Source organism: Panthera tigris, chromosome B4, assembly GCF_018350195.1.
Source record: "Panthera tigris isolate Pti1 chromosome B4, P.tigris_Pti1_mat1.1, whole genome shotgun sequence".
Lineage (NCBI taxonomy): Eukaryota > Metazoa > Chordata > Mammalia > Carnivora > Felidae > Panthera > Panthera tigris.
The window spans coordinates 102831493-102858433 of NC_056666.1; the positions used below are offsets into that span (position 1 = coordinate 102831493).

Here is a 26941-nt window from a genome sequence, read left to right on the forward strand (position 1 = left end):
GATTTGGATCATCTAAATAGCACAATTCATTTCAGTTTTAAAAGATGTAAGCAACACTGAAAAGTTACTCCATGTATCTTAGACATTTTAAACAGCAGCTGTATGTAGTATCATGTAAAAGTTCATGGAATATTTTAAGTAAAAAAGGCAAGCTATATAATATTGTATCATATTTTTAAAATTATTCAGTACACTTACATTATGTAATATTACGTTCTATGAAATTTTGGGGCATGTAGAAAACAAAGCAGAGTGTGACTTATTAAGGTGATGTGTAGGTGGATGATTTTTTTTTCTTTTTTTCAATCAAAAGTTAAGTAATGTAATACTGATTTATAGAGACTTTTACTATGTGCTAGACACTGTATATTAAGTGTTTCGTTGACTTGTTTTCATCTTTAAAACAACCTTACAAGGTGATATTATTTCCACTTCATGGACTAGTTATTGAGACTTAGAGAAGTTATATAATTTGCCCACGGTCAAATATTAGCAAGTGGCAGAGCTGGGCCTAGAATTTGGATCTGAAGTCAAACCTCATATTTGTAATCATCATAATTGGGAAAAAAAAGTCTACTTTATATATCCTGCACTCTGTTGTTTTATTTATGAACAGATATTTGTAGGCATCTATCCTATTTTCTGGGATGTATGGTGACCGATTCCTTCTGATTTGCACGGGATTTTCCCAGTGTTAGCACTGAAAGCCAGGGTCCCTGGGTTCCCATCCTAAGCAAACCTACACCAGTTGGTGACCCACCAGGAAGCATTGTTTAACCTGGAAAGATTCCAACGGTTCATGAATGTTGCTGCCAAATTCATAAATCTAAATGAAAAATAATGGAGAGAATAAAATTACGAAGAAAACTTCCTTTTTGTAAGCACCAAAGAATGAGTGTTTCTCAGGTAGAGGAGCATTCATTGTCTCTTTTTCTGGAAGCCACGGCCTAGAAAATAAATGAGCAGCAGCCTCCTTTGGCACCATTTTCGGCGAGTGCACGAACTGAGCACAAGTTTTGTGTAAGTTGTGTTCTCCTCCCAAATGGAAGGGAATCCGGGGTGAGAGCAAGGAGGAGAAACTGTATCTTTTAACGGATCGGAATAGCAGCCACTCTGGTTCCTCCCTGGCTTGTCTTAGACCCCTTTCTTAGCTGTTTTAAAACTGCAGCCCCACAGCAGGCCTCGAACCCACAGTCCTCCCAAGCACAGGCCCCTCCCCTTTCTCTGCAGAACCTGTCGCTGCCGCCCTCTGGGGACTGCGCAGGATCTGACAGTCTTTCCTGTTCTTCTGCGTGGTTCACGCCCCTCCCCCGCGTTCTCTGAAGTGACTCGAATGTCCTGTCGAGTCTAAGTGCAAAACTATTTTTACCACAGTGTTGGGGCATCTCTGGGCACAAACTGCTTGCAGATTAGGTAAATTACAGGTGCAGGGGTTCATGTTACTTACTTAGCTGCCACCAGTTTAAAGCATTAATCTGCCTCTTCTGAATTTTCCCTTTCAGTCAGCGGGCCTTTCCTTCACCTTCAATTTTTAGGCCACTCATGGGCCATGCTAGTCGCCTCTTCTGCGGGCAGGCTGGACCTGAGTTTTGTTCCTTCTGTTTCGCTCCTTCCCCGCCCCACTCCTGTCTTCTATCCCTTTCTCTCTCTTCTTTCTCTTTTTCACTGCTGAGAAAGTATAACCATTTTCTGTCTGGCTCTCAGTCCTACTCTCAGCTATGACTGAAACGGCTTTCTTTGAACCCGACTATGCAACAACCTAGCCAAATTCCTTAGATGCGACCCACGAAAATCTCTTCAGTTTCTGAACAAACCCTCATCTGTGGCTGTTACTTCCTTAAGCTTCCTCCTACTATCACCACCATCCCAACCCACAGGGTTGCTAAAAATCTTCCACAGGCTCCCTAGAAATAGCGACCCCACAATCTCAGGGACTCCATCCCTAAACCATCCTTTCTCGGGCTTCCAGTTCATGATAGATTCTTCACTGTTGTGCACTAGCTTAAACCTCAGTCCTTTCCTCTAAAGTTCCTAGCTCCCGGGACACATTTATGTGATCTTTTAATTAGTATCTGTCCCCCAGGAAACTGGAGATTTGTTGAAGCATGAATACATAAAACACTGCTACTGGAGGTACAAGATTCAATAGTTTCACTTCCATTATACCACTAACACAAACAAATCCCTAAATTCATCTTAAATATCTGCCTCACCAAATCTACTGTTTCAGTTAACTCACTCTGGCTATTTCCGTCAGAGGCTTTATGAACTGACTAGGGAATGGGGGGAAATTAACGTTTATTTAGTGCATATTCCATATCACGGACTCAACACGTATTATTCATTTTAGGCTGACAAGCCTGTGATGGGTGTGTTATATATGCTGGTTGATCTCTTACAGAACCGAGAATCAGAAAATATAATTAAGAATGGCTAGGGGTGCCTGGGTGGTTCAGTCAGTTAAGTATCCAACTCTTGATTTTGGCTCAGGTCATGATCTCATGGTTCCTGAGTTTGAGACCTACACATGGCTGGGCACCATCAGCATAGAGCTTGTTTGGGATTGTCTCTCTCTCTCCCTTTCTCTCTGCTCCCCCTTCGCTCCCGCTCTCCAAAATAAATAAACATTAAAAAAAAAAAAAAAAAAAAAAAGAATGGCTAGAATTAAGATCCTGGCTCACTGCAAAGTTGTTTTTCCATTGCTTACACCACCTTCCCAAAGACTCATAGCTAAAATCCACCATTGACTGAGTACCCACAATCCTTTCCCTCCCACTGCTTTTCACAGAGAACTGGATACAGTCAAGATTTGTGGAGATGAAAATGCGTTTACAAGTAATTCAGCATGACGTAAGAATAATGAGCTAGTAAACTGAAAACTTTCCATTTTATCACCAGCCTCGTTTCACATTTTATTATGAATGAACTCTAGGCCCCCGATAAATAATTGATCTTTACTATGATTATTCTCTCATTGCTATTAATTTTTCCATAATTTTTAAAAACGTACTTGCACTATTTTAAGTTTGGAGGATTTCGGTTTACACAAACCTGTTTAGACCACTCGCCAAGGTCTGTGTCTCCCAAGTTCTGCTGGGAAATAATGCAATTGCAATTACAAGCATCTCATATTCTGTAAACAGTTTGAGTTCCAAGAGTTCACCAGTTAGTTGTTTGGAAGCATTGCGTATTTTCCCATTACCTAATCTAATAACGGGTGGTTATTTCCCAAGCTGGCATTTCCTTTTTCTCTCCTCGCACCTCCACCCCCCAGCCCCCCAAACAACAACAAAAGAAGGAAAAGGCTGTTTCAACTAAGGTGAACAAAGACACTAAATTTTATTGGCCGGAGTCCTAGAGAATGTTGGGAAAGGGGCTTTATAATTTAATAAGGAACAATTCAGTAGTAAAGTTTGCATTCACACAAAGACATGCCACCCCCTGTCTGGGAGGCTATTGATCAGCACCTCAAAGTCTTTTCTACTTTCTAGAATCTTCTCTCTCTACATTTTTAACTCACTGTTTCTCCAGGGACAACACTTGAATGAGGGAAAAATAAAAAGGAAAGTGCACCCTTTCACATTCTTTGGTAGATTCATGATGTGCAGACTCCCCCACATCTATCTGATACCGATTAAAATCAATAGTGACTAATAGTGAATGGTACGACCTTAACGTCACTTCCATTATCCAGGCAACAAAATTCCTTAAATTTGCTATTGTTCTTATCTCATTTTTTGCCTATATCTAATTCCATTAATGAAAGTACTTTTATAGAATATGTGACATTTTTAAGGGATTGCACAATTTTAAAAACTTCGTCACTACCTTTGAGAGTATGATGTCTTTTGTCACTCTATCAATTTTATGGATAAAAAAAAACTGAGAATTTGAGCTGTAGGAGTTGACTAAGAATTCCCAAGCTAAAATGACTATAACATAAGGCTTGTGCACCCCAATTTGAGGGCTATTTCTCACATTTTTTATCTTGGTCAATTTCACTCACCCTTCTAGATTCAAACTCCATGAGAAAAGGGATCATTTTTTACTGTTTTATGCTTACCCCAGGACACTATCTGGCAGTTAGTAGGTACCCCAAAAATGTTGAATAAATGAATTTTAGTTATTGTTATCTTAATAATCTTAGCAATAATGTTAAATATTTTACTGGTTAAATATGACTTTTCAAATTGTCTTCACATTATTAGATGCATCATACAGTGTGGTTAAAAGTAGAGGATAATTTTCCATAATGGATGTTAGACTATACCCTGACCTGTTAGAGCCTCCAATCTGCTATCTTAACTGCTGATGTTAGCAACCAGCCCTGCTAGAAATAGGAGCAAATGTCACACACAAAAATAATGGCTTCTTATTATTCTTCCCTGGGTTTCTTACCTTTCCAAAATCCTAAAAAATGGTTCTAAAACTTGATAGGAAATTACTCAGCTGCATAATAACAAAACATAAAAACAGTCAAAAGTGTCGGAACAGAACACCCCAAGCCTATTACTCAACAGGAAGAGACTATGAAGAATTATCTTCTGGAATAAGCGACTTGACTAAAAATGTAGCTTGTTCCTACATTGTCTGACCATTGATCCCTTGTACTGTCTTCACTCTTTTCATTTACAGAATGAAGTCATAGTGAACATAGCCTATAATTATCCCTGCTTGGGGGTAAAATAAGAAGACCTTATGTTTCCATCTACTTTTTCAGGCACTGACTAGAAAGGCCAAAACCAAGGTTGACTGTCATCCCAAAGGCCATTTATAGGTGAAGGGTGTCCTACCAGAGCTCTGGGAGGGAAAAAGGAAAGGAAAGAGAAAGAAAAAGAAAAGAATGCAATAATAACAGAGGGGGAAAAAAAACCCTTCTGCAATAGCTCTGCTTTATTTCCTTCATAAAAAATGGTCTTATCCCTGTACATAGCCTTATGCTTTAAATGCTAACTAAGGCTCATCAAGCAACTAATAGAAGGCTATGTGCTTCACATGCATGATATCATTTGAGTCAGTCCTCAACAAAAATCTGTAAGACAACCACTGCTATCTTGAGGAAACCAAGAGCTAGTACTTGTCTATGTACACATAAACAGAAATTAACTTAGCTAGGACTTGAAGGGCTTTCTTTCCAATCTAGAACCCATATATCATCCTCATATTGTACTGCTTTCTCAACCACCATACTTGTGTGCATTGGACCATGGCAAGCTGCAATTAAAATGTTTTACTTCCTTGCTTGTGCCTTGGTCACCACCTTTCTCATCTGAATCCTGACGCTCCCTCGTGGTCTAGTGGTTAGGACTCGGTGCTCTCTCATCCCAATCCTATTTGGAGTCAATGTATATCAAGAATGTAAACTAACAAGCTATGAGCACAGTGTGCAGAACAGGAGCCATAAGGAGGCACCTTGGAGTGGAGGGGGCCACATAGAATTCTGAAATACAAAGTAGCTATAGTGTGAGTCTTGTTTCCACTAAAACTGTTTTCAAAGAGAAGTGATTATATGTATTGCAACCCCACCCCTATGCCCCACCCCTTACCTCATGGGTACCGCTACTCCACCATGGAGGGGTACAGAATTCAGAATTCCCCAAAAAAAGATAGCCAAGGAAGGAATCTGAGCACCCTCCAGCCACCCCTCCAGCTCCCAAATCATCTTACAGCCTTAGTAAAAGAGAGGAAAGAGATTTACCTGCTGCTATTGAGGCTGAAGCCTGAAAGTCATGTATAACCTTTGAAGGACTGTAATAGTTTTAATCACAGGAATGGCATCTTTTTGACAGGCAGGACAGAGAAAAGAGCTGAACCACTCTGCAAATACTAACCAGGCTATTTTGGAGCAATGGCTATTGCCTTTGAAATCTTTCATCATGGGTCTATACTTAGAATTCAGATGAGCCTGGGGGAGGGGAATGGAGCAGTGTTAATCCCCAGTTGTTTTGAAGTTGTCCTGTAAACAGGTTAGCATCTAAACTATCTTAAATGGAACCATTCAATGCTTTATTTAAATTGTAGGATTCTCTCCTAGTATTTTGTTTTAACCTGTTCTGCATACAGATTGTCACATCTTCCTGGAGGTGACACTTCTCAGTTTTCTTTCAAACTAGATATTCTAGAGAGCGCTGGCTGGAATCACATTGGTAGACTGATGCTCCCTGACAGCTAAAAGTTGGATTGAGTTTCAGGAGCTACTATATATAAAGCTGGGGCGACTTATGTCACTGCACTAATTAAATGCCATCTGGGTGGTTCCTCTGGGTTTTTGAGCCCATCACCCAGTTCAGACCGAGTCAGAGGCCAAGGAGGAGAACATGATGATGGACCTTTTTGAAACTGGCTCCTATTTCTTCTACTTGGACGGGGAAAATGTTACCTTGCAGCCATTAGAAGTGGCAGAGGGCTCTCCTTTGTACCCAGGGAGTGATGGTACTTTGTCCCCCTGCCAGGACCAAATGCCCCCGGAAGCTGGGAGCGACAGCAGCGGAGAGGAACATGTCCTGGCGCCCCCAGGCCTGCAGCCTCCCCACTGCCCCGGCCAATGTCTGATCTGGGCTTGCAAGACGTGCAAAAGAAAATCTGCCCCCACTGACCGGCGGAAAGCTGCCACCCTGCGCGAGAGGAGGCGGCTAAAGAAAATCAACGAGGCCTTCGAGGCACTGAAGCGGCGGACTGTGGCCAACCCCAACCAGAGGCTGCCCAAGGTGGAGATTCTTCGGAGCGCCATCAGCTACATAGAGCGGCTGCAGGATCTGCTCCATCAGCTGGATCAGCAGGAGAAAATGCAGGAGCTAGGGGTGGACCCCTTCAGCTACAGACCCAAGCAAGAGAATGTAAGCCCAGCTGCTGCCGGGGCAGGGGAACGCAAAGGCTGATTAGACGCTTTCCTTGGGGCCTTAACCTCCAGCTGCTGGGTCTCCGTTCCAGTTCCCGTTCCTCGCCCGCCCCTCCCGCTCCCTCTCGAATGAACCCCCAGTGACCCGTCCACTCGGGGTGCCTGCCACAGGCAGGAAATTCGTACCCGGCCCGAGGAAGCAGGGGAGACACCCCCACCACGCTCCCCCACTCCCTCCCCGGAACCGACGTTTCTTTCCTAATCTTCTGCGGCCTTGGTTTTTCTCCAGCTGGAGGGTGCGGATTTCCTGCGCACCTGCAGCTCCCAGTGGCCAAGTGTTTCGGATCATTCCAGGGGGCTCGTGATAACTGCCAAGGAAGGTAAAGTAAAAGAAGGGCGCTGGGCTGTGCCGGAGAACGCGCCGGGAGGGGGGCTGGGGTGAAAGGGTAGAAACGGCTCGGAGCCTCGGCGGGGCGGGGACGCACCCTGCAAGGGGCGAGCTCCTCGCGCGCGGCCACCGGGTCCTCCCGCACTGCCTGCGCGGCCTCGCGCCGCGCCCGGGGCTGCCTCGTCTTTCACTCCTTGGGTGCTATGCTTGTGTTTCTCTTTTTCTGCGCTCAGGAGGGGCAAGCATGGACTCGTCAGCCTCGAGTAGCCTTCGATGCCTTTCTTCCATCGTGGACAGCATTTCCTCAGAGGAACGCAAACTCCCCTGCGTGGAAGAGGTGGTGGAGAAGTAAATGGGAGCCGGAGTTTGGGATGCTCTCCACGCAGCGGCAAGATCCCACCCTCCCTCCTTCGCCTGATCCTTTAGACGGGGTCACGTTACATTAATATTTAGGAACTCAGACCCACGAGTTTATGAAAGGGAAGGAGACATGTTCACAGAGAAACTTCTCAGAAACTGTCGTGCACGCTCACATGAAAAAGCCTCCGGCTTTGGGCTTTTACTTTTGGAACCGCGAGTGGCTTAGGTCTAGCAGCCTTACTTTGCTTTTGTTTGGTTAGTTGTGCAACATATTACTTTTATTACGGCGATCCTTTTGTGCCATGTTCAAAAGAAGTTCATTCCTGTCCGAAGCAAAGTGGGAACGTTGCATCTAAATGTTAGTGGTACTGAATGTATTTTTGTAAATAATCTTAGTACTTTCATTTTTTATGTAAACCCAAGAAGTAATATTTTAAATGTGGAGTGACGGATTGCATATAAAAATGTGCGAGGATCCTGATATCGTAATATTAAAAAATGAGTTTCTTTCTGAACAAAGTTGGTCCTAATTTGATTGAACTGAACATAGTTTGGGACTATGTGCACATAAAGAGAAGCCGTATTTTAATTTAGACGCCACACCACCCCATTTATTTGGATGTTTTCTTAAAAGCCGATTTAAAGGGAGGAAAATAGATTGTTTTCCTATGTCTGAATTAAACTGTTCACCTTTCTATCTCATATAGACCAACACTTGTGGTTAAAAGTGAAGAATATCCAGAAGGAATCGGCCCTTTTTCCTTTTATCAGCATTTTACCCCCATGTTTTAACTGTCCTATATGTGGAGATCTGGGGGAGATTAACTTACCCAAAGTTAACTGCTGAATTTTCAATCCAGTAAAATCTCACTGTTGTAAGAAATAGCCACACAAAAACTGATTTGCCTCAAAAGATCGTTAGCTAATTTAGTCCAAATTACTGTCCCTCCTTGACTTTCCAGGCCCCGCCCTTCATGGAGAAAAGTGCATCCGGGTTACCCACGCCTGGCACGGGCCTCCAAGCCTCCCTAGTTTTCTTCAACCAGACTGGTGGTTAGAAGACTGGAGTATATCCTCGAGGCCCCGTGTGGCTCGAGTTTGTTTTGCAAATAGGAAGATAAAAGAAGGGAACAATCTGTCTCTTGAGGTGGGGGAGGCCTCTTTGAAGGACAGGTTGCTCCAAGAGAGGGAAGGGTTAAATAGTTGAGGGCAAAAGACAACAACAACACACATGAAACCTCTTAGCTGGACCAAATAGCAAAGCCCCAGAGAGTCTTGAAGCCCCAGGAGCTCCTCACTGCCGGGATTTTACAACGTGTGCCAGGTTTGTTTATCCTGTAACTTCAGGAAGAAACGACCACCAAGAATCACAGTGGGAAGTGAAGCCGAGGAGAGGGCGACGCCGTTTCTTTGGAATTGCTACTTCTTGCATTCTGTAAATGCCACCTCCTTCAACACCCATCTCCACCCTTAACTTCTTCCCTCTTTTTCCCTACAGCTAGGCTAAATTTACAAATGCGAAAATCAAATCCTATTCAATATTTCCCAACCCAACCTTGCTTCCTAACTACAGTCTGGACATTCCTGTTGTACACCACAGAAGTTCCAGACACCGCCACAGACAGCGCCCCCTGCAGGCATGGAGCGGTATCTTGCCCCTTTTCTGGCTCCAAGGGCCTCTCCAAGTCATGGTTACTCTGTCTTCCGAGCACCTGGATAATTTTAGTTTCTCCTAGAATACGTGTAAAGTGCAGGAAGGTTCATAGAGGAAACTGACACTGATATATAATCTCTCCCAGAGGTTCGGGAAAAGCAGGTGGGAGTGTTCCTGGATGCAAACGGCTGAGTCTCTGTGGGCACTGACTACCTAGATTCAATCCAGGCTGCTACCGTGTAGCCTTGGGCTATCCCAGCCCCTCTCTTCTCGTTTTCTCATTTATAAAATAATCGTGACAACAATAATAGTGCCTAACTGCGGGTGTGAAGATTTCACTGAGGTGACACACAATCAAGGGCTTGCTTAGCCAAAGCAGAGCACCAAATAAATACTCTTTATTTGGCCCTCTTTATTTTTCATTAGTAAATCTAAATTGACCATCAGGAGGCTTCTCTTCCACCGAAAGCCACAATTCCTTCAGTTACTGTTTCCTGCCTTGCAGGCGCTATTTGGGGAAAGTATTAATAACACTGAAATCAGCAATATGAATGACTCATTCTTAGTATTTTGCATATTGACTCATAATCCTACAACTACTTGTGGGAGACAAACTGTTATTTCTTTTGAGAAAAGGATTCTTTGGAACAGAGATGTTCTTGTATTTTAAGTGTAGAGCCAGGGCTTGGAGCCAGAACCTATCAGTGGCTTCCAGCCTGATCTCTCAATCCCCCTTCACCCTGAAAGAAAAGCCTTGGAAAATAAGAAAGAACATTTATGGTCTAGAATAATTGGTTCTCTTTAACAATTGTTTTCCAAACATTCTTTCTCAAGAGTGATTAGCTAGTGAACCCCAAATTAGGGCAGTAATTGAATGACAGATAAGCGGTAAAGTATTTCAAATTATCCAATCAGAACATGTATGAATATGAATATATCTTGGTGGTTAGTATATCCATTAGCCATGCTTATTATGTATCTATGATTTTTTTCTTCCTGGGAATCGATATAGATTTTTCCTTCAAGTGTGTGTCTATATGTGTATGTATACATATATACATACATATATAGACACATACATATATACATATATACATACATATATAGACACATACTATGTATATACACATCACATGTTATATATAAAATATAATAAAGATGTGTCTAAAATATAGGTATGTATATGTGCTACAGAGTCATGCCACAACTGAAAGCAAATATCATAAATGACCAGGTGCACTAATTTACTTTATGACTGCACATGTAGTTATAATAAGATCTGTGTTATAAACTGTGTAGCAGCAGAATGCTTTTTATCAATTCATGGACTTTATTTGCTGATGGATTTTATTTAGTCTTTGCAAACCCAATCTTCTCTATCTCTCCTAGCTAGGTAACTTGAGAAATTGTTTGGAATAAGTTTTGCCTATAGAGGTCTTTTCGTTAAATAGAGAAAATATTTCCCAAAGACTTCATGTGACCTCTACTGCTATAGCTGACATATTAGGCTTTCCAATGAAATCCTTGGTGTGTTTGCAATTAAAGTGTTTTCATTTGATATTAATGATGATAATCTTTACTAAGGCCAAAGCCAAAACAAACAGGGCCATGGAAGCAGAAAATCAAGATATAATAACTTGGTAAAGATAAGCAATTGGGGATTTAAACACAGCCTCTTTCCAGAGGTAGGCATAAAGTTATCAAATATTTTTAAAATGAGTGATTTTCTTTTTTATATTACCCGAGAAATAATTTACAAAAGGCCAAATGTCAGCTTTTTCAAACTAATTTTAATCGTCACACCTGGATCATTGAATTCCAGCCCTGAACATAGTTGAAATTCATTTATGTCTAATGGACTCATTTGCATATATATTTTTTTCAGAGCCCTTCAGACGTATGGGGGATGGGAGCATGGTGCTGAAAGTCAGTGTTCTCAACTACCATTGAGGCTGCAGAAAAGTCTTGGGTTACTCAAGTGAACTCTCTCCTTACTGAGACATTTTTGACTCAAAGTTACAATTTCTCCATTGGTGCTTTTCTCTTAGCACTATATATATATATATATATATATATATATATACACATATGTACACCATATATATATGTACACCATATATATATGTACACCATATATATATATGTACACCATATATATATATATATATATATATATATATATATATAAAATCATTTATCTCAAAATTCTCCTCCCAGAACACCCTGTCTGGGAAAAAAATATTTTTAAAATATTCATCTTTAAACTTTGAAATATCTCATTTCCTAATCTAATGCATTAGTAAATTAGGAATAACATGATGCTTCCTCAAAGAGCCAAGCCATCGAGACATTTCTCCAACAAAAGGTGACCCTCAGTCCTAGAGGTTTTGTTCTAAAAAAGAGATTTTTTGGCAAGCCTAGTTCAGAGTCGGCCTGTGAGATAGAATGGCTATGCCATGTGCTGCTGAAACAGAGATAATGCTGCAGGAACTGGCTCCTTTCTCTACTCTCAAGACTGCTCAAAGTCCCTCCGGTGGGCCTTTGATCTCTCCTGGGAGTCTTCGAATTCAAGCAGAGGCCAATGTCTTCCTCAGCTGTCTTCTCCACAAATTCTTCCAGCAGCTTTGGCAGGTACTAATGTGTTTACTTAGGTGTGCCTGGTTCCCAGAGCTAATAGCAGTTTGAAATTGTTTAGCACATTGTGAAGTCATACATGATAAGCACAAATCTCTAGAACAACTATTGGTGTCCAGGAGCTGTTAAGGGTCTCAGAGGCAGAAGTGAATTGAAATGGACTTATCTTTTGATGTATACTTGGTTTCTCCCAGTGAGAGAAGCATGGAGAATTTTCAATAATGCAGAATTCCTAGGGCAGGCAAAATTTACTAGGAAAGGAAGCTCTGAGCATTGTTTCGCTGGTGGGGTCTGTCCATCAACACTAGGATTGTTGCCATAATACTTAAACTAAAATAAGTTCTTAAAAAAAAAGATTGGTGATTACTTAAAGGTCTATGCAATTAAAACCTACTAAATCTAAATTGTAAGAAAATCAAGCATGCATTTATTTTCCTGCAGAATGTCAAGTGGAAAAAAATTTAATAATCTATATACTTCACTAGAACCTTGGGTGGCATACATTTATAATACCATGCATGGCTTAATTTTCTTCCCTTCTGTAAGGTTTTTACCTTTCTGTAAAACTGTTAGGTTTTCCTAGTAGTTAGTGTCGAAATGTCATTTCTAACAACTTGGTTATGAAGTAAATTAATGGAATCTTCCTCTGCACCTAAAAAATCCACTTCACTGATGAGTGGAAAACAGATTGTGTTTTTACTCTTTTCTATGAGGAACAAAAGTCAGTCTAGTCTGATTTTGAGAAAGAGCACCCAATCTAGAAGATCTCTTTTTTAAGTGATTTTTTAAAATTTTTTTCATAGTTCTTTGTTCAGTTTCCCCACTCGAGAACTTGTTTTTCTCTGTGTGGCTCACCCAATTTCTCATTTTCTCTTATACGATGTCCCAGCAGAACCTCTCCTGAACTGGGGGACCCCAGCCGTCTATCTGTCAGGCCCTGGCTTCCTTCCCTCTTCGTATACTGTCCCCGGTTTGGGGGGGTTTAGTTTTTGGTTTGGTTCCTCTCTCTTTCGCCTCTCGCCATTGACAGCGGCTTAAAAGTTTTGTGTCATTTTTTACTTTGGTTTTTGAGATCCTATTTTCAGCGCTTGAGTCCCAAGGGTCCTCAACCCCGGACCCCGTTCTCCCCCCGCAGCCCCCCCCCCCCCCCCCCCCCCCCCCGCCGCCCCCAGCAAGTCCCATTAAGCCGCCGGGCGCTAGTGTTTTCGCGGCTTCTTTAGTTCCACTCGCCCGCGGCACTCTGGTAAATTTGTTTTGAGATCACCTTACCAAAGACAGCCCTAGCCTCTGAAACTACCGTTACTGACAGAGCCTCCTGAGTGACAGCATCTTCCCAGGCCCCGAGCTGAGGAAGAGACGTCCGGGACCCAGCCTTTGCGAGTTTCTGCTCTGGAGCTCCAAGCGCACTCACTGAGCCGGCATTGACCTAAGAAAACCAACAAAATTCACCTCTAGGAGCGCAAGGTCTAGAGAACTGGATGTTCGGTTCCAATCCCGTGTGCCCTGGGGCAAACTACCGACCCCCAGAGCTTCCGTTAGCGTCTTTTAAAAATGGATCTAACAAATAATTCCCACAGAGTCGTCGAAAGTAGCCAATGAATGAACGCAAGGAAAGGGTTGAGAACAGTGCTTGGCAAAGACAAAAGTCTTGATAAAGTGTTTGCTACAAACATCCCACGCGGAGGGATTAGGGACAAAGCACATGCGTGGTGTGAAGAAATCACCTGACAGGTGGGAGATCTTCCACTTAAACCCTGAGGTGCAAGTTGATTTGTGCCCAAATCTGCACATAACGTCGGTACCACATAGCCAAAGAAAGTGCCAGTATTGCTGCTGGCCAGAACCTCTGTGACTTGGCAGAGAATTCCTGGGTGAGGTTATCTCCCCACTACTGTATTTCAGAAGTAGCAATGTGTATGCATTCCAATGTTTCCACCGGTGTGGATGGTCTTCAGTCCTTTAGGAACTTGACTCTTTCATCTAGTACAGCCCTTGGTACCCAGACTCATTTCAAAGGCATACACTTGTTGATAGTGCTAAATAAGTTGCAGATGGATTTTCCACTGGCCAGACAATTAAGCAGCCCATTGGTGTGAAAGGGACCTTGATTTTCAGGGGGGAGTGGGGGGAGGGTGGTGTCTCTGTCTTATGGTTGAATGAACGTGGGAAAGGGGGCAGAGCCCTGCACCATGAAGCTAACCTTAGTGACTGTCACTCTACTGCCCGTATTTTTCAGAGACTTCACTTTGGAGAGCAGATCTCACCCAGAAAAAGCACTTCTCTGATCCCTGAAGATATGGGATTAGCCAGCCAGGGTTGCTTGAGGAAAATAATGTTATTTAAAAGTAACAGAAGAAAGCACCCCTCCCCATCACTTTGGTGCCATGACACTTACTGGACTGGATGGCTGAACATGGAGATGAGAACAGTCCCTCCTATTTCAATGGGGCTGCAAGCCTTGCTCCAAAACTCCAGACTACTTAAGACCACTAAGACCTTAAGTGATGGTTTTTCTTGTACATAAACAGCACCGTCCCCTTCTGCCCCTACTCCAAGGCATCTGGAAGTTGGTTAAGGGTGGAGGGGCAATGGGAACAGCCAATTAATAAATAGATTCATTCTCACCTAAATGGCAGCCCTCCCCTCTCTTCTTCTACCCACCAAAGTTCCAAACCCCCCGCTGTGATTGCTTTTTTGGAAGGCTTTTGTCGCCCAAGTGTATGAAGTTGCTCAAGGTCTGAACTGGAAATTTTACACGGGCGGAGAAGGATTGCTGTGCCGGCAGCTGGGATGCATCTGTAACGGTGTTAGTTCGCCTGAAAGCAGAAAATTAGCGACCCCAAAGCCCAGCTTGGCTGTTTAGTCTGTCGAAATGGCAGGGCGGAGCAGAAAGAGGAGGAAGGAAACACGCGCCCCTGGAAAGAGAGGTCGCCGTCCAAAACGCACTTTCTTCGAATACAAATCACAGAAGTATAGTCAATGTGGATCTTTGGCTGGCTCAGGGTCTAGCAAAGGCCTGGTAGGAAGGATGAGGCGCTCAGTAAACACGTGCAGAAGGGGGAAGGAAGGGAAGACTGTTCCTGGGCACCTGGCCCTTGAGCCCACCCCCTTTCAGATGAACAGACATGTAGAGCCCTGTCTTGGAAAAAAGGAACCTCCCTGCCCACCCTTCAATAACATAGAGCCTATAAAGTGACCATCTGATCAGAGAAGATTTTTAAAAATCTAGACTCACTCCATGATTGAAAGTGTCGCTTCAAGTTTTTAGCACCCGTTATTCAGTCCACACAACTGAAAAAATTCCCGAGATAATGAAAGTTCATGTAGAAACAAACACCTAAAAATAAGGTAATTCCTCACGTCCAAGTTTGGGAAGGCAGCTCGGCTTTTGGTGTCAGCTGACAGTGGGGAGTTTTATTTATTGATTTTTTTTTTTTTTTAAGTGGGAGCAATTCAGTGTCACTCTTTAAGTGATCCCTTGGTTTCGGTAGAGAGTGCGAGTGAGCCGGTTGGGGAGCGATCCCCCTCACCCCCTCCCCGGCAGAAATGCAGTAAAACCATTAGCGTCAAAAGGGGCTGTAAACAGCAAATTGTCTCTAGAGAAAAGGCGGAGGTTTGCCCAGACAGCCCCTGCGGGGGTTGTGGTGGGATATGCTAATACTGCCTGGCCACTGGGGCCGGCCTCCCTCCCCCAAGAATATATAAAGAGCCCCAACCTCAGCACACCCGACCCAGGCCGCCAGGCGTTTGCCCTTGTTAATTACCAGAGAAACCGACCAGGGAGCTCCGCCGGGGATTTGCAGGCCCGCCTCGGCGCCAGGCTCTCGGTTCTCCCCGGTCTCTCTCGCTGCTGTCCAGGTGCACCACTTGCTTCACCGCGGAGGATGGAAGTGATGGATGGCTGCCAGTTCTCACCTTCCGAGTACTTCTATGATGGCTCCTGCATCCCGTCCCCCGAGGGCGAGTTCGGGGATGAGTTTGAGCCCCGAGGGGCTGCCTTCGGGGCGCATAAACCAGAGCTGCAAGGCTCAGACGAGGACGAGCACGTGCGGGCACCTACAGGCCACCACCAGGCCGGCCACTGCCTCATGTGGGCTTGCAAAGCATGCAAGAGAAAGTCTACCACCATGGATCGGCGGAAGGCTGCCACCATGCGCGAGAGGAGACGCCTGAAGAAGGTCAACCAGGCTTTCGAGACGCTTAAGAGGTGCACCACGACCAACCCCAACCAGAGGCTGCCCAAGGTGGAGATCCTCAGGAATGCCATCCGCTACATCGAGAGCCTGCAGGAGCTGCTGAGGGAGCAGGTGGAGAACTACTACAGCCTGCCGGGTCAGAGTTGCTCTGAGCCCACCAGCCCCACCTCCAATTGCTCTGACGGCATGGTAAGAGATAGCACTGGTCAGCCCAGTCTTTTCCAAAAATTCTTACGTCTCCTTTAAACCAGGTGAGGCAACCAAATATTCAGTGGTTATTGGTGGATAGGGGTGGGGAAGCCAGAAGAGAGGTGCCACATTTAGAAAGATGCCGGAAACAGCTGTTGAACAGGATTTTAGTTGGACTTCCTCCCAGGTTCTAGGTGAACATTGTAGGGAAGGGTTGTCATATGAGATAGGTGGTTGCAAATGATCAATAACCTGTCTTCCCCATTGCTCAGTTTCTTTTTTATAAACTATGCCACATGTAGAACCCACCACACACAAATATCTAAAGGCAATTGTCTGAAGTTCCCACTGCCCCAGAGGTTGTAACTAAATGACGAAATGGAGAGAAATGCCCACATGGTCCCAGCCCCTGCTCCGCTGAGGCCTGGCTGGAAAGGGATGTTGATGCATTCTTTTCAGAGGGCGTTTGTGCCATTGCTGCCAGGTTTTAATGTGTTTTTGCCCTGGGAAAGTGTTCTCTCCCTGAATTAGTGTGGCTTCCTTCTACTCCAATCCATTTTGCATGGTTAACCCAATGCACATTGCTGCTGAATTCCACCCCCTCCCTCTTCCCTTTGCTGCTGCTCTCCTCTTCTTCAAGCACAGAGATTGACCTCAGCGCCCTTACAATTTGGCTCCTGAATCCAGGCAATGAAGGTGGTTGAGAGTGGTCAGTTTGCAGAGCTGGTGGTCAAGAACAACCTCACTCTAGCTCAGAGCATCTTTTGCCAAGACCTCAAAACAAACTTCCTTTGTGTTTTGCATTATAGCCCGAGTGTAACAGCCCAGTCTGGTCCAGAAAGAGCAGCAGTTTTGACAACATCTATTGTCCTGATGTACCAAATGGTAAGGAGTGGGACTTAAGATGAGTTAAAAAAAAACAAACAAAAAAACAGTTCAATGTCACAATTCAGCCTGTCAAAGCAGAGTCTGGTCTTCCAGGCTGTGCTGGGGAAGGAATAGAAGGGATTGTTCTCATGGGGAGGTTTTGGTGCAGCAAATTAGATACTTATCTTTTGTCCAAAATCCCTCTAACAGATTCACACACATGTGCACTTTTGCTTGAAATTTAACTGGGAGGCTTCTCCACTCCCTATGTTCATCTCCATGAATTGTTAGATATTTATTGCAAATTTCTCCATCAGGCTTTCTATGACCACCTGACCTCTGGGTGTCAAAGTTGCTGACCTATAGTTTAAGGGGCTATGTAAGCAAGTGTCTCTATTTGGGATTTTTTTTTTAACGGTTTTCTCCTTGTATCCTTAGTATACGCCACAGATAAAAGCACCTTATCCAGCTTGGATTGTTTATCCAGCATAGTGGATCGAATCGCCAACTCAGAGCAACCTGGAGTGCTTCTCCAGGACCCAGCCTCTCCCTCCCTAGTTGCCAGCACGGATTCACAGCCTGCAACTCCGGGAGCCTCTAGTTCCAGGCTCATTTATCATGTGCTATGAACTGAAAATGTAGTCTAGATCAGTTCTATGAGGAGGGCCTACTATACAGGAGGTAGGAAGCCCAAAAAGGTCAAAAGCAAGACAACTTGTATATAAAGATTTCCTCACAGTTGTAAATTTGTAAATATTATTTTGCCACTTTATAAGAAAGTGTATTTAACTAAAAAAAAAATCACCATTGCAATTAATACTTTATTTCCTTTATCCTTCTCCTCCTCCTTTCCTCCTCCTTCTACTTTACCACCTTCTTTGCTTTAGAGATATAGTTCCAATAATATTTTTTCTGATAGGGGGCAATTCACTGAAGGTAGCTTGTTGCAATGCTTAACTTATATTTTTTATAAATATTGCTTATCAAAATATTATGTCTGCTGTTAGATCTTTATTTTTTTTCTTTAAAACATTAGAACATCTGGAAATCAGTTACAGGAAACTTTAAATATATTTAACTTTTGTTTTTCTTATTAACCCTTTGGTGATATTGTATTAAATAAAAACATGATACTGCCTAATGGTATATATTTTGATCTTTTCTTATAAGGAATGCTTCTTTCTAATGTAAGCACAAAATAGTACTTTGTGGATAGTTTCAAGATATATGAAATTTTGGAAATTCCACCATAAATAAAATGGTTTAAATGAAATATTTTTGTTCATGTTTAAAACAACAACAACACAAAACACCCCTAATGGAATTAGCAGTCAGTGACATGAGATCTTTTAATGGGTGCAGGGTGTGAAAATACCAAAATAGTTGGCTTTGTGGATACATTTGAATGTTTACCATCTCATAGACACAATTTAGGGCCTGTTGATGTCACAAGTGAAGAGAACATTTCTATTTTAATTAGATTTTAAGGGAGGCCACTAAATACAATGTTTCCTTTATATTAAGACTGTGCCACATAATGTCAAATTGTGTGTGTATGGAGGGAAAGTTGCTGTTCAGGACAAGACTACTTAGTTTAAGTGACAAGAGTGAACAACATTACATCATTTTAACACCTAGAAAACCTTAGAAATCATGAATCAGATCATAGTTACTTTATCTACTTGCCTGAAAATATCTTGATACATTAATATGTTAATATTGTCAATAGAATATTTAAAAGTATTGATCTGATCTTTTTTCTATTGTTAAGTTCTGGAATAAGAAAACTTATGGGACACCTGGGTGGCTCAGACCGTTAAGCAGCCGACTTTGGCTCAGGCCATGATTTCACAGTTCGTCAGTTCGAGCCCCACGTCAGGCTCTGCTTTGACAGCTCTGAGCCTTTGCTCCTTTGCTTCAGATTTTGTGTCCCCCCTCCCGCTGCCCCTCTCCTGCTTGAGCTCCCTCTCCCTCTCTCAAATATAAGTAAATAAACATTTAAAGAAGAAAAAAAAAGAAAACTGACACAAACTACAGTAAAGTGAAGCAGACTGCAATTGGTTTCTTTCCCAGCCTTTCTGATTTTATTCATCATCGTGTGTGTGTGTGTGTGTGTGTGTGTGTGTGTATGGTGCACATGCATTTTTAGTGTTCATCACTTTAAATATCCTTTAGCAAGAATTGAGACAAAAAAAAAACCAAAACAGAACAACTAAGTGGAAAATGAGGTTGAGACAATCATTGAGATTATTCTCACAAGTTTACCACTGAGAGAGATAAAAAAGAAATATCTTTAAAACCTCTCAAGTAACTGTTCACAGAGAAAAGAGATAATTGCTTCACCCTCTAATTTGTACTTTTGTTTAAAATTGCTAAGGGTGTGGTGGCATATAGTAATCAACTGGACTCCTTGCTAGAGCCTGGCAATTATACTCTACTCAGAAAGGTTTTCCCTTGTTTCTGATATGATTTTTCTTGCACTTGTCCAGCATGAGGCTTAAAAGAATGGAAATAATTCCATAGAGGGAGAGGAGAAGGGCTGAGTTCAGAAAATAATGTAGCCACCTGTCACCATGAGCATCATGCCCTGATATGGATGCTGACTTTTAGCACACAGGTAACTCTTTCCTCACCCTTGGTTTCGGGGGTGTGGGGATTTAAGGTGAAGAGAATTCTAGAAGGTATGGTAGATACGTATGCATAGTTTCAGTATAAGTTTGAGTTACTCACGTCATTGGACACTGCAGTAGTTCCCTCTCTTTTTTATACTTCTGTGGAGAGGTTGGATATTTGTTGTTTTCAGTAGAATTAGAATAAAAGGAACCATCCAAAGATTGATTTGGGTTTTTTTTTTTAAGTTCAATTTTAAGACACATTGCCATCCCCTGTTCCGTTTAGTAAAAGCAAGCAGAGAACATCATGGAATTTTAATTCAAGAGAATGAAAATGAACTTTCTTTCTCACCGAACTCTAATTACTTCTATAACTTGTTAGTGTTTTTGATACTCTCAGTGAAAATTATAATGCTTCCAAATGTTTAGTTTTCTAGTGGTCTGGATTTCATAATACTCTCCATGCCAGATCGCTCAATTATTCTCATTTCCAGTGTACTAACATCGAAGGCTGGTGTCTACTCAGCAAACAACTTGGCACAACATATCGTATACAGTCATATGTACTTTTTTGACAAAAGACCTTCAAGAATGGGGTCTCCAGTAGTCCAGACCCAGAGAAGTCTCTTCTCTGAGAAGGGCGGGGGGGGGGGGGGGGGGGGGGACGGGGGGGGGGAGGTGCGGGAGAGAGAAGGGAGAGTGAAAAGTGACTCTGGCAACATATTCCAGCAAGAACAGGATTTTGCATCGCTAAGACCCCAAGAATGAAAAGTTGGGCTGTCACTGACCTTTTATCAGACCACCCATCTCAGCTGGTGGGAAAATACAACCAGCAGTCAAATTTCTAGAAGCTAGGAGAATGTTCCTTTTACTATCTGCAAACCTGTTGGGGAGGAGCTTCTCAGGAAATCAGAGTCAAAAGGAGACTCCTTTCTCCTCACGCCTGAAAACACAAGCTTACTGGGCTACAGAGGAAAACTGTGGGGAGTGAGGTTATGGCAACTGGGAAGTGCTATTTGGAAGTAAACTGCTATATAAGTCAAGGGGTCTTGATGTCTTGATTGCCCCTGTTTTCTTGTTTGTTTGGTTGTTTAATTTAAATCCAAATTAGTTAACATAGAGTGTAATAATGATTTCAGGAATAGAATGTAGTGATTCATCGCTTGCATATAACATCCAGTGCTCACCCCAACAAGTGCCCCTGTTGTTTATTTTGTTTTGTTTTGTTTTTTATTTTCTCATTTGAAAGATGCAAGTCAGATAAAAATTAGTGGCTATGTTATACCCACAAGTTCTTCTTTAAGATGGTATTCCTACAAATACTTAATCTGAGAGTGTTTTTTTCCTGAAATTCTCTCTTTGGGGTTATAACAGGTCCTAGATTAAAGTAGTAATTTAATTCCATCACTTTCAGAGGTGGTATTTCTGGGAATGAGGTTAGAGCACAGCTATTTGTAACTTCTGAAAGGCCGTGCTGAAGTGGCAAAGTAACCCCATGAAAATATCACCACTGAATGTTTCCACATTATCACAAAAAGCATAGAACACTAGGTGTATTTCCTTTAAGAATTCTGATTACAGATATTTTAGTTGACTAGTGATTTAGTTGTTTAATATGGTGCATTTGCTGAGCAAAGGATCTAGCATTTAATCTAAAGTCTAAACCGGGTCTAGCATGATTTCTTTTCATGCTAGCTCTCTTTTCAATTTTTACTTGCCATATCTGTAAAATGGGCTAAATGATGATTACAAATCGTTACTACTAACATTATTATAGTGTTAAAATCCTACAAAATAATTCTTCATAAGGAGGAAAATAAGCCAAATTGTATCTCCATTTATGCTACTTAATTCAGTTCATTATTGATTAAGTGGGCACTAATGATAAAGCAGCAACTAGTAATTATGAAGTACTTATCATTATGCAAATAAGGAAATTGAGGCTAAGGAGTTTAATAATTTGCCTAAGAACACTCTATTTGGACTGGCTAATTAGGCTCCTTCACAGCATATGTTCCAGGAGGCTCGGGCAGAGGTTACAAATCTTCTTAGGACATAGCACTGCAAGTCTCAGAGCATTCTTCTGGTCAAGGAAGCTACTGACGCCAGTCCAGAATCATTGAGAAGCAAATTAAACTCTACTTTTCAATGGAAGAAATAGGAATGAATTTGTAGCCACATTTAATCTAACATGCAGACAGTATATAATTTATCTCTCTATTTTTTCACTTTTCACCTATTTTACCCATTCACTATAATCTGGCTCTGCTTCTATCCTTATCCATGGTCAAAACAACTTTCGAGTCAATTGACTGTTCCTATTCTGGGCAAGTTTATACCTGCAACCCGGATGTCACTTAACATCTCTTTAATGTCTCAGTGGCACTTCCAACTAAACATGTTCCAAATTCAACTCATGGTATTCCACCTCTCTGTCTACCTCTTAACCTGGCTCCCTTTCGGCATTGACTGTCTCAGTGAATGGTATCACCAAGTATGTAAACATGAAACTTAGGACATACTCCTGATACATCAATCTCCCTTAACCTCTTGTCTCATTCATTACAAAATCCTATAGATTTATTCTCCTAAATATCTCTCAAATCTCTATCCTCAATCAAAACTGTGGTTATCATTATCCATAAATATCGTAAGATCCTCTTAATCTGTCTCCTCACCCCATATTTTCTCTGGATCTTCCACTTCTGGACACAGCATCTAAGGTTGTCTTTGGGGATTGTCCCTTTCTTTTTCTCAGGCCACGTGGTTCAGGTAGGAGTGACTGCACCAAGTGACTCTAGAAGTGATCAAGTAATTCAAGATTGACTATGAGTATGTCCTCTTCTTTGGACATAATGATTGTCTCATGGACCAAGTTGTTCATGAGGTGTCAATCTTAGGATATTTGCTGGATTGATAAGGGGGAAAAAGTTCACTTTCTGCTAGGATGAGAATCATAAGATTGTTTTACTCTAGATTTCCAGCTACCATTTCATCCCCAATAAAGAAAATTCTGTCTAAAAATGAAGCCAACATAGTAGAAAGCCAAGCTGTGGTTGTGGTGCAAGAGATATATTCCAGAAAGCATTATTAAGTATCTGCATCCCAAAATACCTGAATATCTGCTCTTGGCCATGCATTATAGTTTTGGAGCCAACAAGCGATCTTTTCCCTTAAGCCAATATAAGTGGGAACTTTGTTAACTGAAAGAATCATGCATAATATCACTTTTTGATCTTCTCCACCTGTTCCAGCCAGAGCCATCATCTCAGAATCTTCATCTGATCATGCCAACCACCCCATTTCCCCTCAGCTTATTTCCCATAGGTTAACAACAGACCAAACCCTCACGTTCTGGATGTCTGCTATCTATATCTCTAGCATTACCTCTTTCTAGAGGTAATGTCAAGTCCCTGCTCCCTCCACTCCAGCCACTTAAGGGACCTTTATCAACCATAGTATTCACTCTTGCAAAAGGAGCTTTACACATTCTCTCTGCATTGTTCTTCTTTCCTCCACATCACTTAGTTGATTTCCAATCTCCTTTTAGATGTCAGCTCAGGCATCAATTCAAAGTTTTCCTTGAACTCTTTCACAGTGTCATGTCCTTTGATTCTATAATCTCAGAATACCATACACCTCTTCTCCATAGTATATCTCATAATTGCAATTATGTATTAATTTTCATGATTATTAACAATTGTTTCTTTTGCCATGTGAGCAAGGATCTGTTCTTGCACAACCTTATGTCCCCTGGACTATAGTAACATATTTTCTGTGTATATATGAATGGATATTGTTGAAGCATTTGTTGTTGCAAAATACTCTCTCATTTTCAAACTGTTTTCTTCATAGAATTCTTTAATACTATTTTCTATATTTCTACTGGTTCTCTTACTTTTTTGTTTTTTGTTAATTTCTTGTACCGACCTCTCTTACTCTGGCCTATGTGTATACACTTATTTCTTAAGATTCTGTCATGTGGCGTCTTTTCTTTTGGTCTACTGTGGACCTTTTCTACTTCCATAGCTTTAATTCCTACTTGTTTCCTATGGTTTCTACCATTGCCTCATCTATACTTTTTCTAAGGGAAGCTTCTCCAGATGCAGCCTCTGATTGGCATGACTGGCCTTTTTAGTAGCTGTTAATCAGTTAGGGATGGGTATCTGACCTGAGAACAACAAATCCCATAGCTTGATTCCAATATATACATTGAGATAAACATTTAAAAAAAATAGGAGTTTGGACTCAGAGAAATAAGTCACTATTTAACAATGGGAACTACACTGAAAATTCATGTGTTGGTGGGGCTAGAGTGATTATGATAGTCCATGCACAGGCTGAAATTACAGAGGAATATTAATTAAGTAAATAAAAAAAGTCCATTGGTAGTGGGATAGAGTGGATTCAGAGACAGAATAAAGCACATAACACACTATGTGCTCACTATTTATAGTAAATCTGGGGCCCTGGACAAGAGCTGAAGTTTGGTTCCACTAATTTACCACTAATTAGCTGAGGGAACTTAGGTAAGTTACTTAATTATCAAAAACGTGTTGTCTCACCTATAAATGTAGATAGTAACAGACTATAAATCACAGAACTTGGGAGGATTGCATGATATATGGAATAAAAATGCTTAGCTTAGTGGCTAATACATAACAATACTCAGAAAATGATAATTAATAAAAGAAAGTTCATTGGTTGAGACTTAAGATGAAGACTCATAAAGGTCCAATATGTGGATCTTTGGAACCATCCTGATTCCAGAAATGTCCTCCTACTTTAGTGACCATGGACCCAAGTGATTCCCTTATTACTCTTCATGAATCCTATAAATGAGCTAACTTGAGTGGATCTGCAACTAAAAGAATCACATTAAAATATCCTCCAAATATTAATTTACAGGCTTTTCTTCAGAAGGCCATTAATATTTTAAGTGGCACCTGACTCTTCCCCTCTTGATGGCCATCCCAATATGGACAAAATTAAATATGTCTTCTATGTATCCTATTTCATTTTGTGGCATCCTTTACATAGGTAATCATGCCAAAAATTTAGAAGCATTTTTGATTCTTCATTCCCTCCCATCCAAAATAATTTAGTTTATCTATAACATAATGTGAAAGAAATTGAAAAAATAATTGCAATAATGTCAATGGAAACAATAGTGTATTTCTTTAAAAAGCATAATTTTCCACACTAATTTAAGAAGTCAGTTTTAGTTTTATATTCTTTGCTTACATTTAATGGAATAATATTCCTTTTTTACTCAAAAAGTTGTTTTAATCTGAACATATTGTAACCAATGGGATTTTAAAGTCAAAGAAATGTTAACCTCAAGTGAAAATTAAGAAAGGATACTTATTGGGGAGCCTGGGTGGCTCAGTCGGTTAAGTGTCCGACTTCAGCTCAGGTCACGATCTCGTGATCTCGCAGTCCGTGAGTTCCAGCCCCGCATCAGGCTCTGGGCTGATGGCTCGGAGCCTGGAGCCTGCTTCTGATTCTGTGTCTCCCTCTCTATCTGCTCCTCCCCCGTTTATGCTCTGTCTCTCTGTCTCAAAAATAAATAAACGTTAAAAAAAATTAAAAAAAAAAGAAAGGACACTTATTAAACATTTCTTTTATACTAGAATCTGGGTTTTACATTTATTATTAATGTTTATCACTAGCAGATAAAAATAATTACCTCCACTCATGAAGTGACTATTAGATCCCTGGAACTATTTTCAGTATCTGATGTGTCTAATATATAACTAAGCAGAAAAGCAGCTGGATGAGATGAGTATTGCCCACTCCAGGCTATAGCTGAGGAAGGGCTTACACACAGAGAGGAAAAGTAACATGATCAATGCATAAGTGAGGTTCTTATAAACCTCCATTTAGAGTCCTGTGCACTAACTGGAGGTCAGTGAAAACCTGAGGCAAGCCAAGTATTTTGAGCAAGTAACTGAGATCTTGAAAAAGGTGTTTTAGTATTCTGGCAGTTTGCAACAGAGAGAGGGGTTGAGTCAGGAGGACTAATTAAGAGGATTTTGTAATGGCCCATGCGTGAGGTGACATTGTCCTTTAGCCCCTGCTGATCTGTCCAGCACAAGCAGGGTTCTCAGTGAAAGTCGTTGACTGATTGAACTGCTGAGGTTGTGTCTGTATGATGCCGAACATCTGGATACAAAGAGTAAAATCCAGTCATCCAGATGTTAAGGTTACATGATACGTCGCCATCAAACATTTAAAACTTTTAACTGATTGACTGCCTTTTTTACTTTTCATCCAGATAAATAGCATTGAGTTAACTCGGCTTGAGCCTGTACCAACTGCTAGCACTTGACTTTTAAAATTATTTTATTTATTTATTTTTTGCTGCAGAATGGTTCATCAGGCTGCCAATGCCGATGAATCACTAAAAGATGAATGATTTCATTATGTAACAGGTAGGTGACCATAAAATAAGTGAGACGGAGTAAGTAATGGAGAAAGTGAAGAAAGTGAAAGCTTCATATTATCAGAGATGCATTTTAAGCACCATTTGTGGTGGGTTCTCTGGTTTTTGTTCAAAAATTTTTCTTTGGCTTGGGTGTCTCAAGCTTACAGCGTTACAGTTCTCTAAGTAACTATTATTTTTTCACATCAAAGCTAACTCCTTGAAAATATTTCACAGACAATTAAATGTTAACACTTTCCTTCTGTGCACAGTTAAAATGTGATGCAAAAGTGAAGCACTGCAATACCATATTCACCTCGCTGAAGGCAAATTTTATTCTCTTAAACAGCTATATTGTATAATAATGTATTTTAAAATCCTAACTTTGATAAAATCATGCCACTTTAATTAACTAATGGTGGCAACATAAAATAAATATACCTTTGGATTTTTAAAAACTGATCTCCGAAGTAAAGTAAATATAACTGGAAAATAAAAAGATTACTTTGTCATTGAAGACAATACTTTTTAATCGAATTCATTCTGTATCTAACTGCTAACCTGACTTGTCGAGAAATAAAAGTTTGAATAAAGTAATTGGTGTTCTGTGCATGACAATGAAGGGATTAGCTACTATAGGATGGGCCTTTCTTTTTTTTTATATACAGAATAGATTTAATGAGATAAGCGGAGGGCTATTCACATATGCTTTTACCCATAAGTAGAAGTGCTTGTAATAGTACTTGTCTCTTGATGAAAGAGCCTGTTAGTTGAAGGAT

At 41.3% G+C, this 26941-nt stretch overlaps 2 protein-coding genes across 2 annotated transcripts; both read left to right on the plus strand.

Annotated features, from left to right (window-relative positions):
- Positions 1-6317: 6317 nt before the first annotated feature.
- Positions 6318-8019, plus strand: MYF6 (myogenic factor 6). Its single transcript, XM_007088735.3, has 3 exons — positions 6318-6836; positions 7128-7218; positions 7460-8019. The coding sequence occupies exons 1-3, from the start codon at positions 6318-6320 to the stop codon at positions 7576-7578; spliced, it is 729 nt and encodes a 242-aa protein (XP_007088797.1). The 3' UTR covers positions 7579-8019.
- Positions 8020-15489: 7470 nt separating this feature from the next.
- Positions 15490-17901, plus strand: MYF5 (myogenic factor 5). Its single transcript, XM_007088734.2, has 3 exons — positions 15490-16259; positions 17069-17144; positions 17565-17901. Exons 1-3 carry the CDS (start codon positions 15759-15761, stop codon positions 17753-17755), a joined length of 768 nt encoding a protein of 255 aa, XP_007088796.2. The 5' UTR covers positions 15490-15758; the 3' UTR covers positions 17756-17901.
- The last annotated feature ends 9040 nt before the right edge of the window (positions 17902-26941 follow it).